Here is a 23,877-nt window from a genome sequence, read left to right as displayed (position 1 = left end):
TTTGAAATCTCTACTGAAATATACCTATCAAAAGAATTTTAAAAAGTTTGCAGCCCCCAGGTTAAGAACCTATGACTTAGACCTTGAACCAGCGGCAGGTTTACATGGACTCCTCTGCTCCTCCCAACAACACTGCATTTTTTTTTCCTTAACTGATTTCCTTTAGATACACTGTGTCCTTGGAGGAAAAAAAGTCTTCAGGTTGTTTTGAAATTAAAAATAAAACCTAAGCTGGTTTGTTCCCAGAAGAAGCCACTTCCCCTATCAATTCTAAAGCCTCAAAATGTTTTAACAATCCAGCCACCCTTAGAGGTGGTTGAGAGTATTTGTCAATATCAGCAGTGGGAGGCATTACTCAAGGTCATCTATGAATAGGTCACTCCCTCCCAGAAGGGAAATTTACAACCAGTGGTCTATCCCACCTCCACCTGGCGTTACATAGCCTAAAAGGGAAAGGAAGACTGGAGGACTAAGGCTTTGTCATAACAGGCTAGCCAGGGGCCATCAGAGAATATAGAAGACCCCTGACCTTGTGACTGGTCTTTGGACAATCTATCATTGGATGTGTTAGGTTGCTCACATATTCTCCTTTGAGGATGGGAAACACAGAAACAAGTTTAAACATCCCCACGATCCAGATAAGCTCGACTAGATTAAATATTACCATATGGTTCTCATTGCTACTTATTCCATACTGGTCATAGGAACACAGACTAAAAGTGACACAGAATCTTGGAGGTTATTGAGTCCAACTCCATCATTTGACAGATGAAGAAGCTAATGCCCAGAAAGGAGGAGTGAATTGCCCAAGGTCATATAGATAGCAGAGTCAGGATTTGAACTCAGGTCCTGGGACTCTACACCCAAATCTGTTGGCCTTAAACTAGCCTAGCCCTCCAGGCTGTCATCTCCAGGTGGCCTTCAGCTATTCCCCACCTTTAATTCCCTTACTGAAGTCTAACCTCATTTCCATCAAAGACCCTCCTTAGACTCCTCCTCAAGAACCTCCCCAAACCCCAGCTCTAGATCACCCCTAGATCCTCCCACTTCTACCCACTGTTCCAAGCTGCCTGCTTTGTGAGGAATACTGGCAAGCAAGCCCCAGATCTTAGCTAAGGACATCTTTACACATCTCTTATGTGTAAAGGAAAGGTGATCCAAGACAAGCATCCACAGTGCTTTCCTGGTGCCCAACCTCTCACCTTCCTTCATTCACTCTCTCCTCTCATGCTGGAAGGCACACTCACCCAAACCACTTCTTTCATATTCTAATGCTTCTAATACCCTGGACATCTCAATCCATCATATTCTCAACTATTCCAGCAAACAGCCTATGTAAATCCAATCCAACAAGCTCTCAGCATAGTGCTGAGCACATAGTAGGTACTTAAGTGTTTATTGATTGATGTGTTTAGTTCCTACTATGTGCTGCAGAATTGCAATCACTTGCTTTCTCTCCCACTTTGCTCTGAGATGGTGAGGACTGGGGCAGAGAAGTATACTTCTCCTATACATGTGGCTGCATATGCCTCTCTCCTCCTCACAGCCCTCCGCCAGCTTAATATCTAGACAATGTGAACCAGTACACACCCACCAGCCAGGTCTTTACTCATTACAAGGACTCAATGGGAAGGCTTCCACCAGAGTTGTTCCAGACACCACTGTAGTTCTGAGCAGCTTCATTCGGTAGTATTGTTGAGGTTTAGGATCAGACCCCAAAATACCAACACACCAGGTCCTGCCAAATGAATTTGACTCAAGTATTCTCTCAGCAAAGGTTTATTAAAGATTCGCAATAATGGGTAGACTCTTACAGAGCCTAAGTGTTTGTGACGCTTGTATTGGACAAGTGGGGCATAATAATCTGAGACATCTCAGCCCCTTCATGGAGGCAAGATGGATCTTATACAGAAAGACTGTGGGAGGATCTAGGGGTGGTCTAGAGGAGGGGTTTGGGGAGGTTCTTGAGGAGGAGTCTAAGGAGGGTCTTTGATAGAAGTGAGGTTAGACTTCAGTCAAGGGATTAAAGGTGGGAAATAGCTGAAGGCTACCTGGAGATGACAGCCTGGAGGGCTAGGCTAGTTTAAGACCAACAGATTTGGGTGTAGATATTTTGATAGGACCAAAGGTGGGAAGTAGCTGGACAAGGGAGGGCTAGGCTAGGTTAAGAGTAACAGAGGTTTGGGCCTAGGATAATGAAAGATTTATGACCTAAGGCGAATACCTCCTCAAGTAGGAAGATTCAATCAGAGTTCAAGGGGTTTCCCAGAGCTTGGACCCCATCAGTATGATGGTAATATGATGGTGTAATAACTGGATCTTCAGGAAATGTACACACCACACACTATTAGGCTTAATCTTCATTATTAAAATTTTCTTCATTATTTTTTTAAGTTTGAACAATCAGTAAAACACAAAATGAAGTCCTGATCACTCCTGACTCCAAGTCCAGGGTCCTATTCACTAAGCCATACTGTCCCAATGTCTGAAAAGGGAACTCACTAATCCTCAATATGCCATATAGGTGATTTACACAATGAATTTTATTGATGCTTTTTGTTTTTAGGTCATAGTCATTTCTGGAGTAATCTACCTCTTACCCCCCTCTCTCCTTCCCTCACAACTGAACAGTCTCTTAAAACAAACCCCACCCTCCAAAAGTTAAAGAAAAAAAAGCAAAAACAAATAATTCAATGACCATGTCTGACAATGCATACAACATTTTGCCTCCAAGGTCCTTCATCTCTCAGATGAAAGAAGGGAGGTGTGTCTCATTACATGTCCTCCAGGACCAAGTTTACTTATTAAAATTACTCAAAGCTTGGTTTCCTTTTAGTATTCTTTTCATTTACATTATTGGTAGTCATTGAGTATGTTGTTCAAAGGAGATTATTATTACATTTCATTAACAATAACTCAGGGGAAGATTCAAATTGAGCCAGGATCTGCCCCAGGCACATGGGCCAATATAGTGTGTCATTTTAAGTGGACGCTGTCCAAAGCTGAAAAAGCACTTCTGGCTAGTTCTTTTCCAGTTTCATGCTTCAGCGACATGGAGGCTCCCAGGGGAATAGCAGAAAATCCAGATAAAAGCAAACATTTGGCACTTACTGTACAGGTCAGTTTCATCCAGGATTTCTGATTTGATGATCTCTTCTATGATGTCCTCCAGCGTAACGATCCCCATCACCTCGTAAAAAGGATCTCCTTCTCCCTCGTTATTTACCCTCTGGACTATGGCTAGATGAGATTTTCCTGTTGAGGCAAAGAAATTTGAAATGTAGGCACAGTGATTTAAGGATCTGGGAGATTCTCTTAAATTTTTCTGCTATCAAAAAGTAGTATACAATTTCTACTTTGCTCAGTGGCTCACCAGGCTTTCATTTATTTATTATTTCTGTTTTCTGGAGGGGCGAAGGCAGGGCAATTGGGATTAAGTGACTTGCCCAAGGTCACACGGCTAGTAAGTGTTAAGTGTCTGAGGCTGGATTTGAACTCAGGTCCTCCTGAATCCAGGGTGGGTGCTCTATTTACTGTACCACCTAGCTGCCCAATTATTTTTTTAATCAATAAATCAAGATGCATCTATTAAGTGTCTACCTTGGGCGAGTCACAGGGCTAAACTCTGGGGACTCAAAGAAAGACAAAAACCAGTCCCAGACCCTGAGGAGCTCATTTATATTATAAATCTACAGATTGTCCTCCATCCCCACTCCAAGAGAGGTCTCAAGTAACAATGTGAAGCAATAAAGTAAAACTAACAATACCTCATCTGATTCACACCAGTAGCTGTAAAAACAAAATCAAAATAAAAAACAAAGGGGTGGCTAGGTGGCACAGTGAATAGAGCACTGGCCCTGGAGTCAGGAGGACCTCTGTTCAAATGTGACTTCAGACACTTAACACAACACTAGCTGTGTGACCTTGGGCAAGTCACTTAATCTCAATTGCCCTACCTTCCACCTTCAAAAAAAAAAAAATAAAAAGCAAAACAACCCTATGCCTTGGTGCTCACTGAAAGTCCTGATTTGAAATAAATGATCATATGCAATAGCCCATTTTGACCCCTCTTCCCACTTCCCATATAGGAGTTTTCATGGAAGTTTTTTAATGGCGCCCCAATGAGGCAAAAGCAATTTTTTTCTATGCTCTTCCATACAGCATGACTCAATGGAAATGATGAGTTCAAGGTGTACCAATGGGGTGCTACATGAAATGATGAGGATGGACAAGTGGGTTCTATTGTCCTGAAAGAAATTCATTTGGTCAGTCTCCAAGTTAAAGAAAGGCATTGATTGGGGTGAGGCACCCAAGGGGGCTTGCTCCTTTAAGGCAGAGCCCCAACAAGATCTACTCCATAGGCTGCAGACCTGCAGGAGGCAAAGGCAGTTATTGGGGTGAGGTGTCTGGTTTAAATACAATTTTATGGAATGGAAGAAAGGGAACAAAAGAATGGGAGGAGGAAGCCTGACTCTAAAATGCCTGGGATATCAGGTAGTCCGGAGGTGCCTTCATCATACAGATAAGCAAAGAGCACAGGAAAGGGGAGGGGAAGAGTTGTTTTGGAACTGGGGTGCTTTGTTAAAGCACACAAGCAAGTCCACAGGGGGGGCTCCAGTGCATAGTCTCCTTTGACCACTCTTCTGGCTACGTCTTATCTCATATCTCACATCATGCATCCTGCTTGCTCCATCTGCCTCAAGTACTTTTGTCTGCTTCACACTTCATTCATCAGAATAAGCACTAGATTTGAAATCCAAGGACCCAGATTTAGGTAGGATTCAAACCTTTTAAACTTCTGACTCTAGATCCAATAACCTTTCCAGTTCAAGTCCAGCATTCTTTGTGCTAAACCGTTCTGCCTCTAAGAGGCCAAGAGGCCAAAATCCTGGGCATCATATCTGCATTATGTGGGTTCCCTGAGACCATAATTAACTCTGCTTTTCCCTTCCGTCTAGACTCATTACCCTCTCAAAAATACAAATCTAGTGGCAAGTATTGGCAATAGTGCTGAACCTAGGGGTAGGAGAAGAGGATAGTGGCTTAAGGTGCAACACTTGATAGGGGGCAGAGAAACATTTTAATTTTTTTTTTTATAAATGCACAATTTTTAATGCTAGAAAACTCTGCTCTCTGTGGAACACTGGGGTTTATTTACTGATGTGTGGGGTATGGGGACCCCAAAAGTGTGGAGACCCCAAAAATCTTCTACCCAAATTTTATGAAAACTTAGAGATGTCTCAAGGTAAGAACAGGAAGCTTTTATTCAGTTCCAGTGAGAAAAAGACATCACTTCCACTAGGAAGGACTGATGGAAGGAGGCGTGTTACAGAAGACAAAGCAAGACTTTATATCCTAATGCAGTCAAGCCACCTCCCACCACTATCCCTTGCTCTCATTGGCTGGGAGGAGGGCTTACAGTCTAGGCGTGAAAAAGACAAAGAACAGGAAAACAGAGTATAGCCAATCCAAATGTACATGTCCTTATTTTGCAAACGCTAAAGCAAGGAAAGGGGAAGGGTCCTGAAAGACTTCTAAAGGGCTTAATGCTAATGTGGCAGCAAGGGAGGGGGAATAGTCCTGAGTTATGTAATTTCTTAGGAAACCCTGGACTCAGGTCTGTCCAGTCTTAACAAAAGGTCTGTCTCTGGTTTCGAGATAACCTCTCTCCCTCTTTCCTCACTCTGAGAAGTCTTCACAGAGGGTACAGAGATCCCACTCAATGATAAGTTACATTTGTTATATGAAAGCCTCCTACTCTCTAGCAATGGAATGCACGTAGGGGGTATGATTTTCAAACCTTGCCTGGCCTAGCGCATACAAATGCCTTGTCCATTTAAGGAGAATCTAAGTAAAGGTACTTGTCCAAATATGAATCTAGCAGGAAAAAAAAATGTGAAGTTCTATAGTTTAAAGCCCTTTTGAGTGGTTGACCAAGGAAAATACATAAAAATGAAAAACATAGGTGAATAAAAAGCCAGAGCGGTTAGGGGCAAAACGAAAAGTGATCATTTAAATATAAGAGCACTCCTGCCAGAAAAAATATTCTGCCCATTGTCTATTTCTGTTGGGACATGATGCTTGTTTCACTTTCCAATATGAAACCTAAATGTGAAGATGAGAAAGATTTCATGTCTGAAACAACAAGGAATAAGTTAAGGTATGAATTGAGAGCTCTAAAGGAATATATTCTGTGCCTTGTGATGCAAGTGTCTCTGTACCTCTGGTATTCACAGTATGCAGAAAAGAGTGCTGGATCTCTGGGTTCGAATGCTACCTCTGCCACTTGCCACCCAAGAGACCTCAGAGAAGTCAGTGAACCTCTCTGGAACCTCAGTTTTCTCATCTATGAAATGGAATGATTGGTTGGGCCAAACACATTCTAAGATGTCCTTCTAGCTCTAAATCAATGGCCTCCTTTACCTCCTTTGAGCTTTAGAAAAACAGAAACTGACTTTTTTGCATCCCTACTAACATAGGCCCTTGAACATAGTAAGTAAGGAATGTCTCATGAACTGAAAAGTTCTATGTCAAAAAAAAAATCAGAAAGTTTCTTTAGGGATTAAAAAAAAAGTCATACTTCTATGGGGGAGGCAGAGAAAGATGGGAAAAGGTGACATTCCATTGGGAGGAATGAATTCTTCATAAAAACCAAAGACTCAAAGACAATAAATCAGTTTATTTAGAACATTAGTCCTGGTCTTAGTCTGTTGTGCAAAGGTCAAGTGAGAGGGTGAACAGCATGTATGGTCACAGGCTACCCCAACCCCAAACTAGGTGAAAGAGTTCCACCTGGTGGCAATCTCTGGGAAATAAATGATGGTCCCTATGCATCTGAGTGGTAAACTTGGGTCTCTGTTGACTGGATTGGAAAGGTCCTAGGACCATGAACCCTCAATTTCCTTTGATCCTTTATTGAAGTTTTAACCAGCCTTTTTAACATTTTATGGGCATTTAGAACTGGAATCTGTAGGTGTCATATTGGTCCTAATTTTGCAAGCATCTTCATTCTCCTTTGGATAGTTGCTGATTTAAAACACACATTATTGATTCTCCCAGCTATACCATTTGTATCATCATCTCTTAATGGCAATAATGGGGGAAGTGGCTTGAATCCTGACTGTGCTCTTATGTCTCTCCTTTCTTGGGATGGTCTGAGAAATTCTTGAAGTAGAAAGATTTATAGGTATGGAGGGAACAGTGGTACTTCTAGCTGTGCGGAAACCAGCAAAATTTCAAAAAAGCTTCCCCAAGAATATAACTGTATTGATTTCAGCTTCCCTCCACATAATGACCAAGAGTATCCCCAGAAAAGAAGGCTGCTCTTTAAATCATTTAGAACCACATAAAGCTGGGGCAGAGGCCCAAGAATTGCTTTTTTCATTTCAGCAGAAAGATCTTTTTAGTTCTGATGTATCTATTTTTAAAGCTACCTTTGGCATAGGACCATGAAATGGAAAGCACCATGACTTTATGACTATGAACTTTTTTCACTTCCCTGTGGAGGTCTAAATACCTCATTTTTCTTGAGACAGGCTATCTGTGCTCTAGACAAGTTCCCTTCCTCTACTTGGGACCTCCTCCTTTTTGTGGCTCAGAGACTTCCATGATGAAAACTTCTATCTCCCATGTACCTGGTTAGACATCAGAGCTAGGGAACCAAAGGGTATTCACCTGAATGAAACCCCGGATTCCTCTATGTCCTGAACTGCTCCTCCAGAACAGTCAGTCCCTGACATAGATTGATAATACATTGGATAGTTTCATTATCAAACCCAAGATGGATGCCAAGCCTCTAGTGATAACCATGTTGTAACCATTCTCTGCCCCTTGCCTATCCTGCTTTGAACAAATCAGCTGTTTCCACAGTTTGGGGATGGATACTACCCTTAATGCCTTTGCCTCATTATCCTGGCCTCCATTTACAAGTTTCCAACCTTGGGTATCTCCAGTTAAGCCACATATCCCTTCCTAAAGGTGACGTATAAAAGCCTATTGTTTTGCATTGAATGGCTGGCCTAATTCAACAATTCCACGTAATTACACAAGCATTTATTAAACACCCATTATGTGTCAGGCACTGTGATGGGTGCTAGGAACACACACACACACACACACACACACACACACACACACACACAACCAGCTCTTAACAGTCAAAGAATTTATAATCTACATCCTACTCCTAAATCTAACCTACTCTGTTCTAGGTCCTCTTTTCCCTTTATAATGTCTCTCTTAACACTCTCATCAGTTCCCATCCCTTTAGTTCCCTTCTCTGTGCACAATTCCCATGTGTGTCTATCTAATCTCTCAGCTAAACTTCAGTCCTACCAGGGTCTGTCTTTAAGTCTCAGGATAATAGCTACTTTGTACAAATGGCACACTCCCAGGAAACTCTAAGGACCTGGTTTTCATTGAGGGGTGAGTCAAGATTTAGCTAGTCTTTGCTGGTCATTTCTTATTTTGGCTCTAATGGTTCATTTAAAATGTTCTCTAGACTCATCCTCAGACCATTGTGACAAAAGACTCTTCTCTTGCACTGGAGAATTTCAAGTGAGTTAAGAGAGTGACTTTCTTTCACTGATTTGGAGGAGCTGAATGAGTCATTGTCACTCTGACCTAGAATCCAATGTGAAAATTGGCCACAGTATTATACTAGTCTCTCTTGTACATTTAAATGGTCTTCCTGTTTATTTTTTCTTTTTAATGTATTTTGCTGATAGATGTGCCCATTATTCATTCATCTGACACAAGATAGGGTGGACAGATCCCTGTGCTAAGGATGCTGGGCACAGTCATGCCTCTGTTAGAAACAAAGAAGACATCCAATGGGAAGGTCCATCCCACCTCAATAAATCCTCCCAACCCTGGAGAAAAAAACAGGTCCTGTTAGGTATTATTTCTGCTCAATTGTAGCAACTGTGTGGTTTCTACAAATTCTGTGAATTCTAGGACCAAAGCTTATGGGGATTCAGGCTTCAAGGTTTGTGGTTCTAAAGATGGGGGAGTCTCACAGAATCTGGAACTCCCTTCAACATCAGCCCAAGAGCCACTCCCACATAAAGCCTTTTCTCATGCCCTGGCTTGCTGGTCCCTCCCCCCAAAATTGTTTTGTATTTATTTATGCGTGTGCATATTTCCCTAGTAGAATGTCTCTTCTTGAGGGTAGAGATTTTTTCATATCCCCAATACCCAGAACATAGTAGATTGTTGTGGTTGTTGAATCATGCCCAACTCTTCGTGATCCCATTTGAGGTTTTCTTGGCAAAAGTACTGCAGTGGTTTGTCATTTCCTTCTCCAGATCCTTTGACAAATGAGGAAACTGAGGCAAACAGGATTAAACAACTTGCCCAGGGTCCCACAGCTAAGTGTCTGTGGCCACATTTGAACTCAGGTCTTCCTGACTCCAAGCCTGGCGCTCTAACCACTTTGCCATCTAGCTGTCCAACTCATGGTAGATACTTGTTATAAATGCTACTATGTTACCTATAAATCAATCAGTAAGACTATTTCATAAAATACCAACCTAAATTGCTTGACCAGAGTCTCAGCAGACTGAGAGACTGACTGAGAGACTCAAGGCTCTGCTGTGTATATATACATATATATTTATGGTTTCCCATAAGGGAAAGAGACCAAAGGATACTCCACACCATGAAATGCACTCACAGACTCTCGGCAACAGGAAAGGTTCTTGGGACTATTTAGTTCAATGCTTTCATTTTGCAAATGAGGAAATCAAGGCCAACAGAAGTGACATGTTCTCTTTAAAGTCACACTGAAAGTTGGCCAGCTGAATCCATGTCTCCTGATTCCTAGTTGAAAGTTCTTTCCACTCTCCATCTTGTCACTCTCACCAATTCAATCTAAAGTGACAATGTCAATCTAAACCAATTAAAATCACCATTCAGAATCAATTTCATTAGTTTTTCCTTTTAAAAATACACTCTTCTTGAGGAGAGCAGAACCAGGAGAATTTTGTACACAATTACAGACACATCATATGTGTGATGGCTAACTTTGATAGACTGTAATCCTCTCAGCAATACAAGGTTAGAAGATAACTCCAAAAAACTCATGATGGAAAGGGATATCCACATCCTAGAAAGAACTACAGAGTCTGCAGACTGAAGCAAACTATTTGCTCTCTTTCGTTTGTGTTTGGTTTTGTTTTGTTTTATCCCTTCTTTCTCATTGTTCAGCCGGTTGGTTATAATCCTTTACAACATGACTAACGTTCAATGTGAAGGTATTTATAGAACCTATATTTGATCACATGCCGCTATGGGGGAAGAGGGGAGAAGAGGGAGGGGGAGAAAATTTGAAATTTAAGAGATTGTGGAACTAAATGTTCTAAACTAAAAGCAAATAAATAGATTAAAAAAAAAAAGAGTGGGATATCAATAAGTATAACCAAAGACGACAAGAAAAACACACTCTTTTTGTTGAATGAGGTCTTCTGGCGAGACAGTGAAAAGAGCACTGGGTCTGTAGTTCAAGGGCTTAGTCTTGGGTTCTAATCTCGACCCAACTGCTTATTTTCAGGGAGACCTTAAGCAAATCACTTCTCTAAACTAAATTCACTATTTGTAAAATGAGAGGGTTAGATGAGATCAGAGACCTGGGGTCTGTGAACTTGTTCTGAAAAAAAAAAAAAAAAGATAACAATATTTCAATATAATTTGTTTCTTTTTGAGGAAGCTAGGGGGCAGACAGAAAGAATGCTGGGCCAGGGTCCAGGAAGATCTGATTTCCAATGTGGCCTCAGACACTTACTAACCATGTAGAGCAAATCACATAACCTCTGTTTCCCTCAGTTTCCTCAACTATAAAATGGTGAGACTATTAGCACCAACCTTACAAGGTTATTGTGAGGCTCAAATGAGATATCTGTAAAAATGTTTCGCACATTGCTTGACACATAGTAGGTGCTGTATAAATGCTTATTCCCTTCTCTGATCATTTTCTGCCTTTATAATATTACATATTTTGTTTTGTGCATTTAAAAATATTTGAGCAAGGGTCTCTTGGCTTCACCAGACTGCCAAAAGTGACATAAAATGACAAAAAAAGGTTTAATTTTCTAACTAACCCCTTGACTAGTATTCTCTAAAGTTCTTTCAAACTCTAAAACTATGAGTCTATGACCTTGAAATTCATAAAGAAATGTAGTCTTCATTTTTAAAAAAGAAATGTTAATTAGGAGGTATCCCTTCTCTTGTCTTTTCAATTAATAACCTCTAACACATAGTACTTTAAGATTCACATAATTCTTTACACACAGTATCTTTGATCCTCACAATAACCCTGTAAGGCATAGATGCTATTATAATTCCCATTTTACAGATAAGGTAACTGAGGCTGAAGGAAGCTAAGTGATTTGCCCGAGGCCACACAGCTATTAAATGTCTGAGGCAGGATTCAGACTCCTTCCTAGAGTCTTCCTGAGTGCAAATCTGGCACTCTAGTCACTGAGTCATACAGGTATCCACTGGTACCCTCTATTTTTGATCTAATACTGTGTGCATAGTTCTGCTTATCTAGTATCTTAATAAAAAGAACACTGGGCTCAGCCTTAGAAGATCTAGATTCAAGGGCAACTAATTATGGACTATTAATATGTGACCTTGAGCAAGAAATGTCACCTCAGCATTCTCATCTATAATATGAATGAATTAACGATTTTTTTTAATATGCTAAGTATTTACTACTACTACGTATTTACTATATATTACAAGAGGTGGGGAACCTGCGGCCTTAAGGCCACATATGGTCTTCTAGGTTCTCAAGTGCAGTGACCCGGAGACCGCAGGTTCCCCACCCTTGTTAACTAAACACTATGCAAAGTGTATAAATGCAAATAGAAAAAAATGAGAGCCTCCTTCTCTCAAGAAGCTCCAATGTGAAAGGGTTAAACTTACATGGTCTCTAAGGTACCTTACATCTTGAAACTTTGGAACCCTGTCTAAAATGAGCTGATCATAGAATATGAGTTCAACCTCCTCATTTTACAGAGGCAGATAATGAGGTTCAAATGTATCACCACCTTTTCCCCTGATGGTGCTTTCTTCTTTATCTTTAAATAGTTCATGTGTATGTGTGTGTGTGTATGTGTACACACAAGCAGTTGTGTGTTGGAGGCAGGGAATGAAATGGATAACCTCTAAGGACACTTCCAGGTTTCTTCTCTCTGCTATTACTCTCATATTCTAGTCATATATTTGTCTTGCCACACTTTTAAACTTTAAAGTTTAATCAGTCAAGTCATGACTTACTTTTTTTTTTTTAAGCAATCGGGGTTAAGTAACTTGCTCAAGGTTACACGGCCAGTTATTTCTGGGTGTTGTGCTGAGTGTCTGAGCCCGGGATTCGATCTCCAGGTTGTCCCAACACTGGAGCCAGTGCTCTTACTCGCTGAGCCACCTGGCCGCCCCTCATGACTTACCTTCTAATTCCTTCTCCTTTCAGTTTTTAATTAGTCTTCTTGCTCTACATTCTTATTATAGTACAACTAATTATTGATTATCTATGCTAATTCTTATACTACACATTACAGCAGAGAGAACAATTAACTTACCAAAATAACTAATTTTGAATAGGATAGAAGAGAATTAATTTGCTTCTTATATTAACCATAAATAACTAGATTAGAAGAGGTATTGAAAATTCATCTACTATTAATTTCAATTACATGAAAGTGAAAATTTTTTACATGAACAAAATCAATGCAACTATATAAGAAGGAAACTACAGATAGAAAATCTTTGCATCCCATATCTATGTTAAGGATCTCATTCATATATACATACATATATACACATATATGTTAAGAACCTCTATATTAATATAAGGATCTCATCTATATAATACTTTATATGTGCATATAGATGAGCTTCTTATTCTAGATTTGTGATGCAAAGATATATTACACCTATACTTTATATTTAATATATATGTAATTAACATAAATACATAATGCCAAGAATCATCCCCAATAGAGAAGTAGTCAAAGGATGTGAACAAACACTTCTCAAAAGCAGGATTATAAACTATTAACCAGTATATCTAGAATGGAGCACTGATTGGTGGACCCCTGATCCACTGAATTCTCAACTAATTTCGTGAAATTAGAAGAGGAAATGGGCAGGTAATAGAAATAGTAAGTTATAAAGTCTGGCACCTTCTGGATTTTCAGTTGTTGCTTTTTTTTTAAGATACCAGGGGCAGGTAAGAGAGCTAATAAAACGCAGGGGTGCAAGGTATTCTGGGCTGCCCCTCAACCTGCACCTGCCCCTTAAAGGCTGCAAAAAAAAAATCACTCAGAGTCTGAAATGGGGAAAACTTTGTACTACTGTAACAGGACAGATGATTTCTGCCAACTATACGAAATGTAAGGACAAAGATCCGTTCTGCCCTAATTATGCCAATTGTAGGGTGGCATGTCCTCTGAGAGATTAATGAGATACCAAAGAAATAGGGGCTCATACCAACTTGGTTATTAATAGGTTTTATTAGGGTTAATTAGGTTAATTGGGGGAGTTTATTCACAAGAGGCCAGTTGTCCTCTTGCTCTCCTGGAGGCAGCAAGACAAAATAACATCATGGATCTCTGCACCAATTCCAGGCCAGGCCAAGTCAGGTATCATATAGAGACAGAGCAAAGAAGGCGTAGTGCCAGGATGGTCCAGGGTCACATGTAAGTTTTCCCCTGGTGTAGCTAGAGCTTCTTTCTCTGTTCACATTTTTCTGTGGAGTCATAGGTCATGTTCCCATTCTGGCGTATCCCTGTACAACTTTTGTTATTTGACCCTCCCATCCTGTAATTTCAAGTGAGTTGGGAAGGACTCAATTGTTCAGGAATGCCCTGATCAATTCTTCATTATACGACTAGAAGAAAGATTGCTCCAGGTCACTATAATACCAGAGATGCGTAACAAAGACAGGTACACTATTACATTGTTGGTAGAACTGTGAATTGGGACAGCCATTCTGGAAAACAATTTGCAGTATGCTAAGAAGTTTACTCAAATGTTTTTTGATTCAGAAATCCTACTGTTAGATATATACCCTAAGGAGGTCAGAGACAGAAAGGTCCCAAAAGCACCAAATGATTCATAACAGTACTTTTTTGTATGACAGCAATGAACTATGAACAAAGCAGGTGCTCATCAATTGGGGAATAGCTGAACAAACTGTAGCATATGAATTTATAATGGCATATTACTACCTCATAAAAAATGATGACTATAAAGAATTCAGAAAAGCATGGGAAGATATGTGAACTGATTTAGAGTGAAATAAACAGGGCAGCTAGGTGGCACAGAGTACTGGGTCTGGAATCAGGAGGACTCATCTTCCTGAGTTCAAATCTGGCATCGGACATGTACAAGCTGTGTGACCCTGGGAAAGTCACTTAACCCTGTTTGCCTCAATTTCCTCATCTGTAAAATGAGCTGGAGAAGGAAATGACAAACCACTCCAGCATCTTTACCAAGAAAACCCCAAACAGGGTCATGAAGAGTCAGATATAACTGAACAACAAATGTCTCATTTTTATGATGTCTCAGCCTACAGAAAATTTATGTTGCACTCAGACAACTAGCATCAGAGTAAATTATTGTGAAGAATTTACCACTCAGGAAACAGAACATCAGAGCTACCAACTCTGTTATTTTGCAGATGAGGAAAAGCATGTGAGTTAATCTGTGAGTTTGCTTGGCGGGAGGATGCTTTTTGACCCTGCAGCCTCTTTCCCATTGGTGGTTCTAGAACCTCCATTTTTGAGGAAAGTACCCTGACCTGCCATGTTTACTCCAGCTCTCTCTGGGCTCCACTCCTGACTCTTTGCTCATACACGTACCTTCCCCCTCCCCTTTTCTGTGTTGTCTTCCCACATTAGAATATGTGCTGCATGGGGCAGCTAGGTGGCGCAATGAATAGAGCACCGGCCTTGGAGTCAGGAGGACCTGAGTTCAAATATGACCTCAGACACTTAACACAAAAACTAGCTGTGTGACCTCGGGCAAATCACTTAACCCCAATTGCCCTACCTTTCCCCCTTCAAAAAAAAAAAAAAAAGAAGGTGATGCAGATAGGGGGAAAAAGAATGTAAACTCCCTGAGGGCAAGGATCATCTTTCTGTTTATACAAGATATACCCCAAATCTTGGTACACAAAGATTTTTGGAGCACCCTGTATTGCTATTCCCAAGAATATAGTACTGGGGACATTGTAAGTGCCTGATAAATGCCTGTTGCCTTGGCTTGACCTCTAAATTGAGAGGGTTGATCTAGACGGCCTTGGAGGAGTCTTTCAGCTCTGAACATACAATCCTGGCATCTCTGGGCAGGATTCAAGCCTAGATCTTCTGAAACCAAGTCCACTATTCTTTCCTGTACATCACAATTCCTTCCCAAGTGATAGGTGAGAGAGGGGTTAGGGATGGAATGGTACTTGTATCTTGCTATGGCAACAGCAATGCTGTGTTTATAGCCTCTTACATCTTGGTAAAGTGAACTCTCCAACTGCATTGGAATAGCAGGGAAATTTTGTGTGTGTGTGTGTGTGTGTGTGTGAGAGAGAGAGAGACAGAGAGAGACAGAGACAGAGAGACAGAGAGAGAGAGAGAGAGAGACAGAGAGACAGAGAGACAGAGACAGAGAGAGAGGGGAGAGAGGGAGAGGGGGAAGGGGAGGGAGAGACCTGGGACTGTACATCCAATTTAAAGAATAACTCTGCCCTGCCCTGTAGAGGGAACAGAAAGATACAAATGTTATCCTGATAATCCTCTAACTGTCTGTCTTGAAGAGAAAAAACACACTTATCCCTTTCTACTCTTATTGGATTATACTTTTTAGTCATTTCCCCCCTTCATGTGTTTATCATCTGAAAGAAAATTCTCAAGTCACTAAATGGAAAGCAGGACACCCCCACACACCCCCCCCCACTCCACCATCAAGGAAACCATGGTTACTAGCGTTACCAAGACTTGAAAAAATTGCTGTGACTCATTGGAGAGAAAAGCATAGTTAGCTCGGACCATCAGGCTCTCTGGGCAGGGCTATAAAGCATTCTCCAGGAAATGTTCCACTCGCTCAGGCAGGGTCACCCACAGCCCCAAACTGAGAAGTGAGGGGCAGATCTCTGAGCACACACAAACCATATTCAACACCCTCCCCCCCGCCCCCCCCCCAAGTAGCAGTGGCCTGTTCTTAAGCACCAAGTCTACACTTACATGCATTTCTTGAATTTGTCTGATTTCCCACAGCTAATTGGAAGCAACAGATTCAAATGAGGTGGGGAGTGATAGACAGGCAAACCCACAGGCAACAGCAAGAAGTACCAGCCTTTAGCCAGAAAGGAGACCCAGAACTGGGCTGCACTAGAACACTGCACAGGAGTGAATGTTCAAACGATGACCTCCAGTTATCAAGAAAAGGGTAATGACATTCCCCATCCTCTGTCCAAGAAAGCAGAGACGTGTATGGTCTGTTTGGGTAAGATTTTCCTATCACACAGTGAAAATAAACAGAGCTTTGGTCCTCGAAGTGGCAAACTTCAGTTATCTAGAAAATGCATTTTTGCAGTAGAATATCTTATCTCACCTTAGTCCCCAGGATGTTGGATAAAGAAGATATTAGAAAAATTGCTTTAGCATTTCCAACAGAGCTCACTTCCTGCTACCTTTACAACTCTGCCAGAGAGCAAAGAATGGAAAATGCTATAGTTCTGGCAGTGCGGTGGGGAGGGCTTATGTGTGTGTGGGGGGGTTACTCTCATAAATGAATGGTCTTAGTCATAGAACACAAGAGGTTATCTAATCCAACCTCAGTATTTTCCAAATCAGTAAACTAAGGCCCAGAGAGGGGAAGTGACTTCTAGGGAAAAGGTTATTTACTCTAATCCAGTCCTATTTCACAAGCATTTATTTTATTTATTTTTGCTTTTTGGAGGGCAATTGGTTTTAAGTAATTTGCCCAGGGTCACACTGCTAGGTTTTTTGTTTGTGTGTGTTAAGTGTCTGAGGCCAGATCTGAACTCAGGTCTTCCTGACTCCAGGGCCAGCACTCTATTCACTTTGCCACCTAGCCACCCCACACAAGCATTTATTAAGTGCCTACTGAATGCAAGGCAATCTGCTAGGTGCTAGGGAAACAAAGACAAGATTAAAAACAGCATCCCTGAACTCAAGGAGTTTATGTTCTAACTATAAACAGTAAAACAAAAAAGTAAGATCATAATCTGTTTAAACAAATGTACAAATCTGCAAAATTGTACCTTATGGTCAGGCTAGCTTGTAGACAGTTACTTGACACTATTTTAAAATGTTATCCTTCCTACAGAAAGATGGTATTAATATCATAGGATTTTAAACCAATGGTCCTTTAGAAATCATCTAATCCAGTGCCTTCATTTTACAAAGGAGGAAACTGAGGACCAGAGAGATTAAATGCTCAGCATTATACATTATTGTTCCACCACACAAAGGGCATTAACCAGTATCCAAAAGGCCTTTGACCTCATAACATACTATTTTGAATATAGTGGATAAAAATGTTTCATTACACTTGAACCTAGCCAAAAGTCTGAGAAAGTCTGACTTTGCACAGAGTAGGTACATTATAGATGATTGTTGGACAAATGAATGAATGACAAAGTGATCTCAATGTTTCATTCTCAGCTCTAAATTTGTCTATGCTTCTAAGACTCAGTTCCTCTAATGTCATTACAGAATTCTTTTTCTACTGAAAGTGTCAAACCATTGAAAGCAGAAGTAATTCCCAAAAATTAAATACCAGACCATCTAAGTAGAGACACATGGAGGATGATGGGCCTTGATAATTTCAATGCACTTTTTATAATACTTTAAAAATCTCATTTGTTTCTGTGCAACAGTCCACAATGCGAGGATTGAGGACAACTAATTAGATTTCCTGGAGAAACACAGGATGTGCCTCCCATTACAATAAAGACTGATCAAGAATGCTGCTTATATAGCTAAGAAATGGAAATTGAAGAGATGTCCATCAACTGGGGAATGGCTGAACAAGCTGTGGTATATGATTGTAATGGAATATTATTGTGCTCTAAGAAATGACAAACAGAATGATTTCAGAAAAATCTGAAAAGACTTACATGAACTGATGCAAAGTGAAGTCAGCAGAGCCAGAAGAACATTGTACATAGTAACAGGAATATTGTATGATGAAGAACTGTGAATGAATAGAGAACTTGACTATTCTCAGCAATACAATGATCCAAGACAATTCCAAAGGACTCATGATGAAAAACAATATATACCTCCAAATTCTATCCTCTCCAGAAAGAATTGATGTTGTCTGAATACAGATCAAAACATATTATTTATCTACCTTTCTATCTTTCTTTCTTTTTCTTTCCCTTCCTTCCGTCTCTTCTTCCTTCCCCCTTTTCAAGTTTTCTTGCACAAAATGACTAAGATGGAAATGTTTTACATGACTACACATGTTTAACCTATATCATATTACTTACCATCTCAGGGAGGGGAGAGGGAGGACGGGAGGGAGGGTGGAATACAGTTTGGAACTCAAAACTTCAAAAAAAGTGAAAGTTAAAAATAATTTTTACATGTAATTTTGGGGAAATAAAATAATATTAAAATGTTTTCCATTAAAAAACAAGAATGCTGTTTATATATGCTTCTGTTAGGTTCAGCTTCACTAAACCACAGAGATATCCTGAATCCAGAAAAGGATTAGAGTGCTCCCATTTGTAGATGTAGTATGGGACTGGTGCCCTCCTTTGGCATTTGGTTTTCCTTACTCCCAAATCCTTCTATGATCAGCTCTTCATACTAAAGAATCAGAAAATCTTAGAGTCGGAAGGGACTGTGAATGTCATCTATCTAGGGCAAGGCTTCTTAAATTGGATCCATGAACTAAAAATATTTTGATGTAGTTGTATTTCAATAAAATTGGCTTCTATTGTAATCATGGATCTATATTTATGCATTTGGAAACATGATTCCGAGAAATGGTACATCAGCTCCACACAAAAAGTTAAGAACCATGGATCTAGAGTAACCCTCCCTTCACCTAGTACTTAAAAGGGACTGGGATGTAGAAGAAAGAACACTGGACTTGGTATCAGAAGATCTAGGTTTGAGACCAACCCAAATAGCAGTGATAGAAAAATCTTGTCGGCAACACACACCTTCTCAAGAACTTCCAGATCCTCATCTGTAAAATGGGGATAATAAGCATGAGACTCCTCCACAATATCTAAATCATTTTGTTTTAATGAATTTTTGTGAATATTATCACCTGGCTAAAAGTCACTCTGAAGGAGGTCTTTACTAGAGGTCTATGCTATTTAACAGTTTTATTGATGATTTATGGCACGTAGGTGGTGGAGTAGATAGAGTACTGGGCCTGGAATCAGGAAGACTCATCTTCCTGAATTCAAATATGACCTCAGACACTTACTAGCTGTGTGACCCTGGGTAAGTCACTTAACCCTGTTTGCCTTAGTTCCTCATCTGTAAAAAATGAGCTGGAGAAGGAAGTGGCAAACCACTCCAGTGTCTTTGCCAAGAAAACCCCAAATGGGGTCATGAAAATGGAGAGTTGGACCTGACTGAAAAGAATGAACAACTGATGCCTTAGATGAAGGCAGAGATGGGGTACACTGATCAAATTTGTAGATGGCACAGTGCTTGGAGGGCTAGCTCACATGTTGGATGATAAAGTGAGAATCTAGAAAATATCTCAATAGCTTAGAAGATTGGTCTGAATCTGATAATATGAAATTCGAGTGTGGATAAATGTAACTTCCTACACTTAGGTTAAAAAAATTAGCCCCACAAATTCAAAATGGGGGAAATAAGACTAGGTAGTAGTTTAAAAAAAGAACTAAGGGTTTGAATGAACTGTAAGCTCAACAGAGGTCAATAGGCCAATCAGATATAGGAAGTCAAGAAAATCTAACATGATCCTGGCTGCATTAAAAGAGGTACTGTGATCAGCACTGGGGAGATGATGACTGTGCTCTTCACCACATCTGAAAGTACATGTCCAGTTGTGCATACCTCATTCTACAAAGATCAGAATCTAGAAGAGGTCAATAGTTATAGTAAGTGGTTCTAAGATCATACCGTCTGAAGGAACTCAGTGAGAAAGGTGTCAGCCTGGATAAAAGAAGGCTGAGAGGGGGATATGATGAATGCTTCCAAGAATCGGAAAGGCTGTTACATAGAAAGATTAAATTTGTTCTGCTTAGACCCAGAAGGCAGAACTAGGAAGAACAAGAAGAAGATGCCAAAAGGAGAATTTAAGTTTGGCACATGGGAAAACTCCTTAACCATTAAAGCTATCCTAATTGTAATATTCTGCCTGAGGAAGCTCCAGGCTTTGCCTTGTCAGAGGTCTTCAGGCAAAGGCTAGATGGCCATGCATTGAATATGTTGCAGAGAAACTCTTATTCAGGTATTGGTTAGACTTAGATGACACTGATATCCCTTCTCACTCTGAAATTCTGTGTATAGAAATCCTAGGCTATAGGTCCTTATTCAGTAGTCTCATTCATTTCTGACTCTTTGTGACCCCATTTAGAGTTTACTTGGCAAAGACACTGGAAATAGTTTGCCATTTCCTTCTCCAGCTCATTTTACAGATGAGAAGACTGAGGCAAACAGGGTTAAATGACTTGCCCAGGGTTACAAAGCTAATAAGTATCTGAGGCAGGATTTGAACTCAGAAGATGAGTTTTTCTGACTTCATGCCTGGCACTCTATACACTGTACCATCTAGCTGTCCCAAAACATCTCAGTAGTGAATTATCAAAGAAAAGACAGCTCAGAACCTAACCAAAGTGGTCTCTCATGGGATGTTGGGGGAGGGACTTTGTTTAGATGGTCAAGATGTTTGAAGTGGGAAGAAGTGAGAAAACTGAAGGGCAGCCACAAAAGGAGAGTAGGAGAGAATGACTCAGCTCTGTCCCCCCCCACCCCCCAATGGAACCAGCACATAACCTGAAAAAAGTGACTGAGCTGGGGACCAGAACCAAAGAAGCTGCTTTTACATTCTATTCTCTTGATACAGTAATTCATTGTTACCAGAACAAAGTCCCATTACTAAGGGCCCGCTAAAGGACAGGGCAATTACCCCATTCTACAGAAGACTTCTTTGGAAGGGTATTCACAGTGATTCAAATCTATACCGCCTGTCACTGGATTGCTTCACTGCCAATAGGCCGTTAACAGAAATTGCCTGTGGAGGCCTCTCTGGATCTGATTAAGGAAATCTGTCATGGGGATTTCACTAAGGTCTATTCAGTAGGCCAAGAGAAGAGATATGAGACTCAGGATAAATAATACTTGTACTATCTAGCTGACAAGATCATTGTGAGGTCTAACTGGGATGATCTATGTAATAGGACTTCAAAAGAACTATAGAAATGCCTCAGTTTCCTTACTTCAGCAACTCTTCATTCCCCAGCAGCTCCACTTCTTGGACTAGACTTCATCATGCCTTTGAGCTAGTTACTTCCTCCTTCCCTTTTTAACTTCCTTTTGTGTGTTGTCTCCCTCTCTTAGATTGTAAGCTCCTGGAAGGCAAGGGCTATCTTTCTTTTTCTCATTTCTATCTCCAGTTCTTAGTATAGTTGTCAGGCCCTTAATAAATGTTTATTAGTCAAATTAACTGACCTGTAGTATGGGAATAATACTACCATATCAATTTACCTTACAGGAGTGTTGTAAGGTCCAAATGGGATGTATGTAGATTGTTACGCATACTTTAAAGCTCTATATAAATATCAATAGTTATTGTTACAGCTATAATTATATATTGCTATAATTATCATGTTCCATCCATAGCTACACTGCTGTTGCCCCAGGCAACTAATTCTTTCCTGGCTCTCCAGAAATGCCCAGTTCTTGTCTTCCTGAAGCTCTAAAGCAGCCTTTGACAATTAGGGAGAAAGAAACCTTTATTCTCAATGCTATGAAGCTCAAGCAATGACAGGTGTGGGAGGAAGCTGAGTGAAGAGTATTTCTTACATAATACAAGAAAGGCTTTGGAAGATGGGAGGATGAAAGGCGAAGAGGGAATGGCAGAGAGGGCTTGGGACTTGAAGTGAGAATTTGGGTTCAAATCCCAGTTCTGCTACTTAGTTCGAAGTGTAACCTTGGGCATGCCATGGGATCTCTATGTCTTAGTTTCCTTACTTGTAAAATGAAGAATCTAGGTTCTTTGATCTCTAAGGTCTCTTCCAGTCCTAAATCTATGATGTTAAAAGCTGGAATGTGCAAAAATGAGTGAGGATATCAAACTTAGATACAAGGGGAACCAGGGAGGCCCATACAGCTTGATGGAGCAGTAGTATTAAGAGAACACACAGTGAGCCATGAGGTTGGGGGTGGGAAGGCAAAAGTTTTGAAAGGGCTAGAAGATGCTCTCTTGGACAGTCTGAACGGAATGTATTTGGGGAGGCAGAGAATCCATACAGCCCAAGGAGAGGTGGCTTTCTGGGCCTAGGTAGACAATGCTAGAGATCAGGGGACAGAGGGGGAGAGGGGGGCTGCTTACCCTTCTTAAACTCCTCCAGCACCATGTCCAGCCGAGTGTCATTGAAGACACAGTGAAGGGGCCGGTTGTAGAAGCGGGTGACAGTAAGGAGTGGGGTGCAGTCGTCAGGGTCTACAAAAGCCAAATCCTTAACAAACAGGATGTCCACGATGTTGTGCCGCTGGTCGCCTTCGTACACTGGGATGCGCGTGTAGCCGCTGCGCAGGATCTCGGAGACGGTGGAGAAATCGAGCACAGCGTCCGAGCGAAGCATAAAACAGTCCCCCAGAGGGGTCAGCACCTCCTCTACCACCTTGGTCCGCAGCTCCAGGGCACCCTGGATCATGTTCAACTCTTCCTTGACCAAGTCGTTGTAAGGATCTGCGGCCCTCAGTGTCTCCAGCAGCTTCTCCCGGGTGTAGAAGGTGCTGATCTCTTGGCGCAGCGCCCAGTCCAGCAAGCGGCCGAGCGGGTAGCACACCGGGAAGGCAGCAGCCATTAAGAGCCGGGTCAGGCAGACGCTGTGGGAGGCGATGGCCAGCCCGTGCCGAGAGCACACAGAGTACGGGCAGATCTCGGCGCCCAGAAACACAGCGCCGGTGCACAGGAGTGTGGGAAGCCAGGGAAAGTGACTCCCCCCACTCCAGTCTTCGTCCCCTTCATCCCCGATGCCCGGGGGCAACGAGGCGCACAGCCAGCCAGCCAGAGCTGCGTTGGCTCCGGCCTGCCCCAGTAGCAGGGTACACAGCAGATGCGTCCCGCGGCCCCGCACCGCCTGGACCCGGCGCGCCTGCTCCTGCTCGGTAGCCGAGCCGCTGTTCCTCAGCACCCGTAACTCCACAGGGTCCAAAGAGAGAAGGCTCAGGCGCAGGCCGCTGAAGAGCGCCGACAGGGCGAGCAGCAGGACCGCCCCTAAAGCCCGCAGCCAGACGGGGTGCAGCAACTCCCCTCCCGGGCCATACAGCCTCGGCCTGACTCGCAGCAGAAAGCCGCCAGCCGCGCCGTGGTGGTGCCAAGCGCGCCCGTCCCAGGCGCACAACGAAAAGAGCTTCCCGCGGCCTCCAGAACTGGCCCGCTCCTCCCCCTTGCGCAGCTCTCGCACCCGCACCTCGACCAGAGCCGAGCCTGCCGCGCCGCCCGGCCGCAGCGGACCCAGGACCTCCACGTCGGATGCCCAGCCGCTCTGCTCGAGGCACCGCTGAGGCCCCGGGGGTCGGCTCGGGAGGGCGCTAGGGGCCACGACACTGGTTCCGGGGGGCTCTTCGATAAACACAAGCCTCGGGGCCCAGTCGCTGGTGTCATTCTCCCCGGAAGAGCGAGTCGGGGCTG

At 41.9% G+C, this 23,877-nt stretch overlaps 1 protein-coding gene across 1 annotated transcript in view; it reads right to left on the bottom strand.

Annotated features, from left to right (window-relative positions):
- CNNM1 (cyclin and CBS domain divalent metal cation transport mediator 1) overlaps positions 1-23,877 on the bottom strand; it is an 84,544-nt gene that overhangs the window by 47,339 nt on the left and 13,328 nt on the right. The window contains exons 2-3 of the mRNA XM_069067080.1: positions 22,570-23,874; positions 3,112-3,255 (exon numbers count right to left, since the gene is read on the bottom strand). Coding sequence (XP_068923181.1) covers positions 3,112-3,255; positions 22,570-23,874 — 1,449 coding nt within the window. The remainder of the gene's footprint in view (positions 1-3,111; positions 3,256-22,569; positions 23,875-23,877) is intronic.

Source organism: Petaurus breviceps, unplaced genomic scaffold, assembly GCF_028583685.1.
Source record: "Petaurus breviceps papuanus isolate PSGF00001 unplaced genomic scaffold, PetGlider_PUasm1.0 90740, whole genome shotgun sequence".
NCBI classification, from domain to species: domain Eukaryota; kingdom Metazoa; phylum Chordata; class Mammalia; order Diprotodontia; family Petauridae; genus Petaurus; species Petaurus breviceps.
The sequence above is the reverse complement of the archived record's forward strand: the minus strand, read 5'-3'. Positions and strand labels throughout refer to the sequence as shown.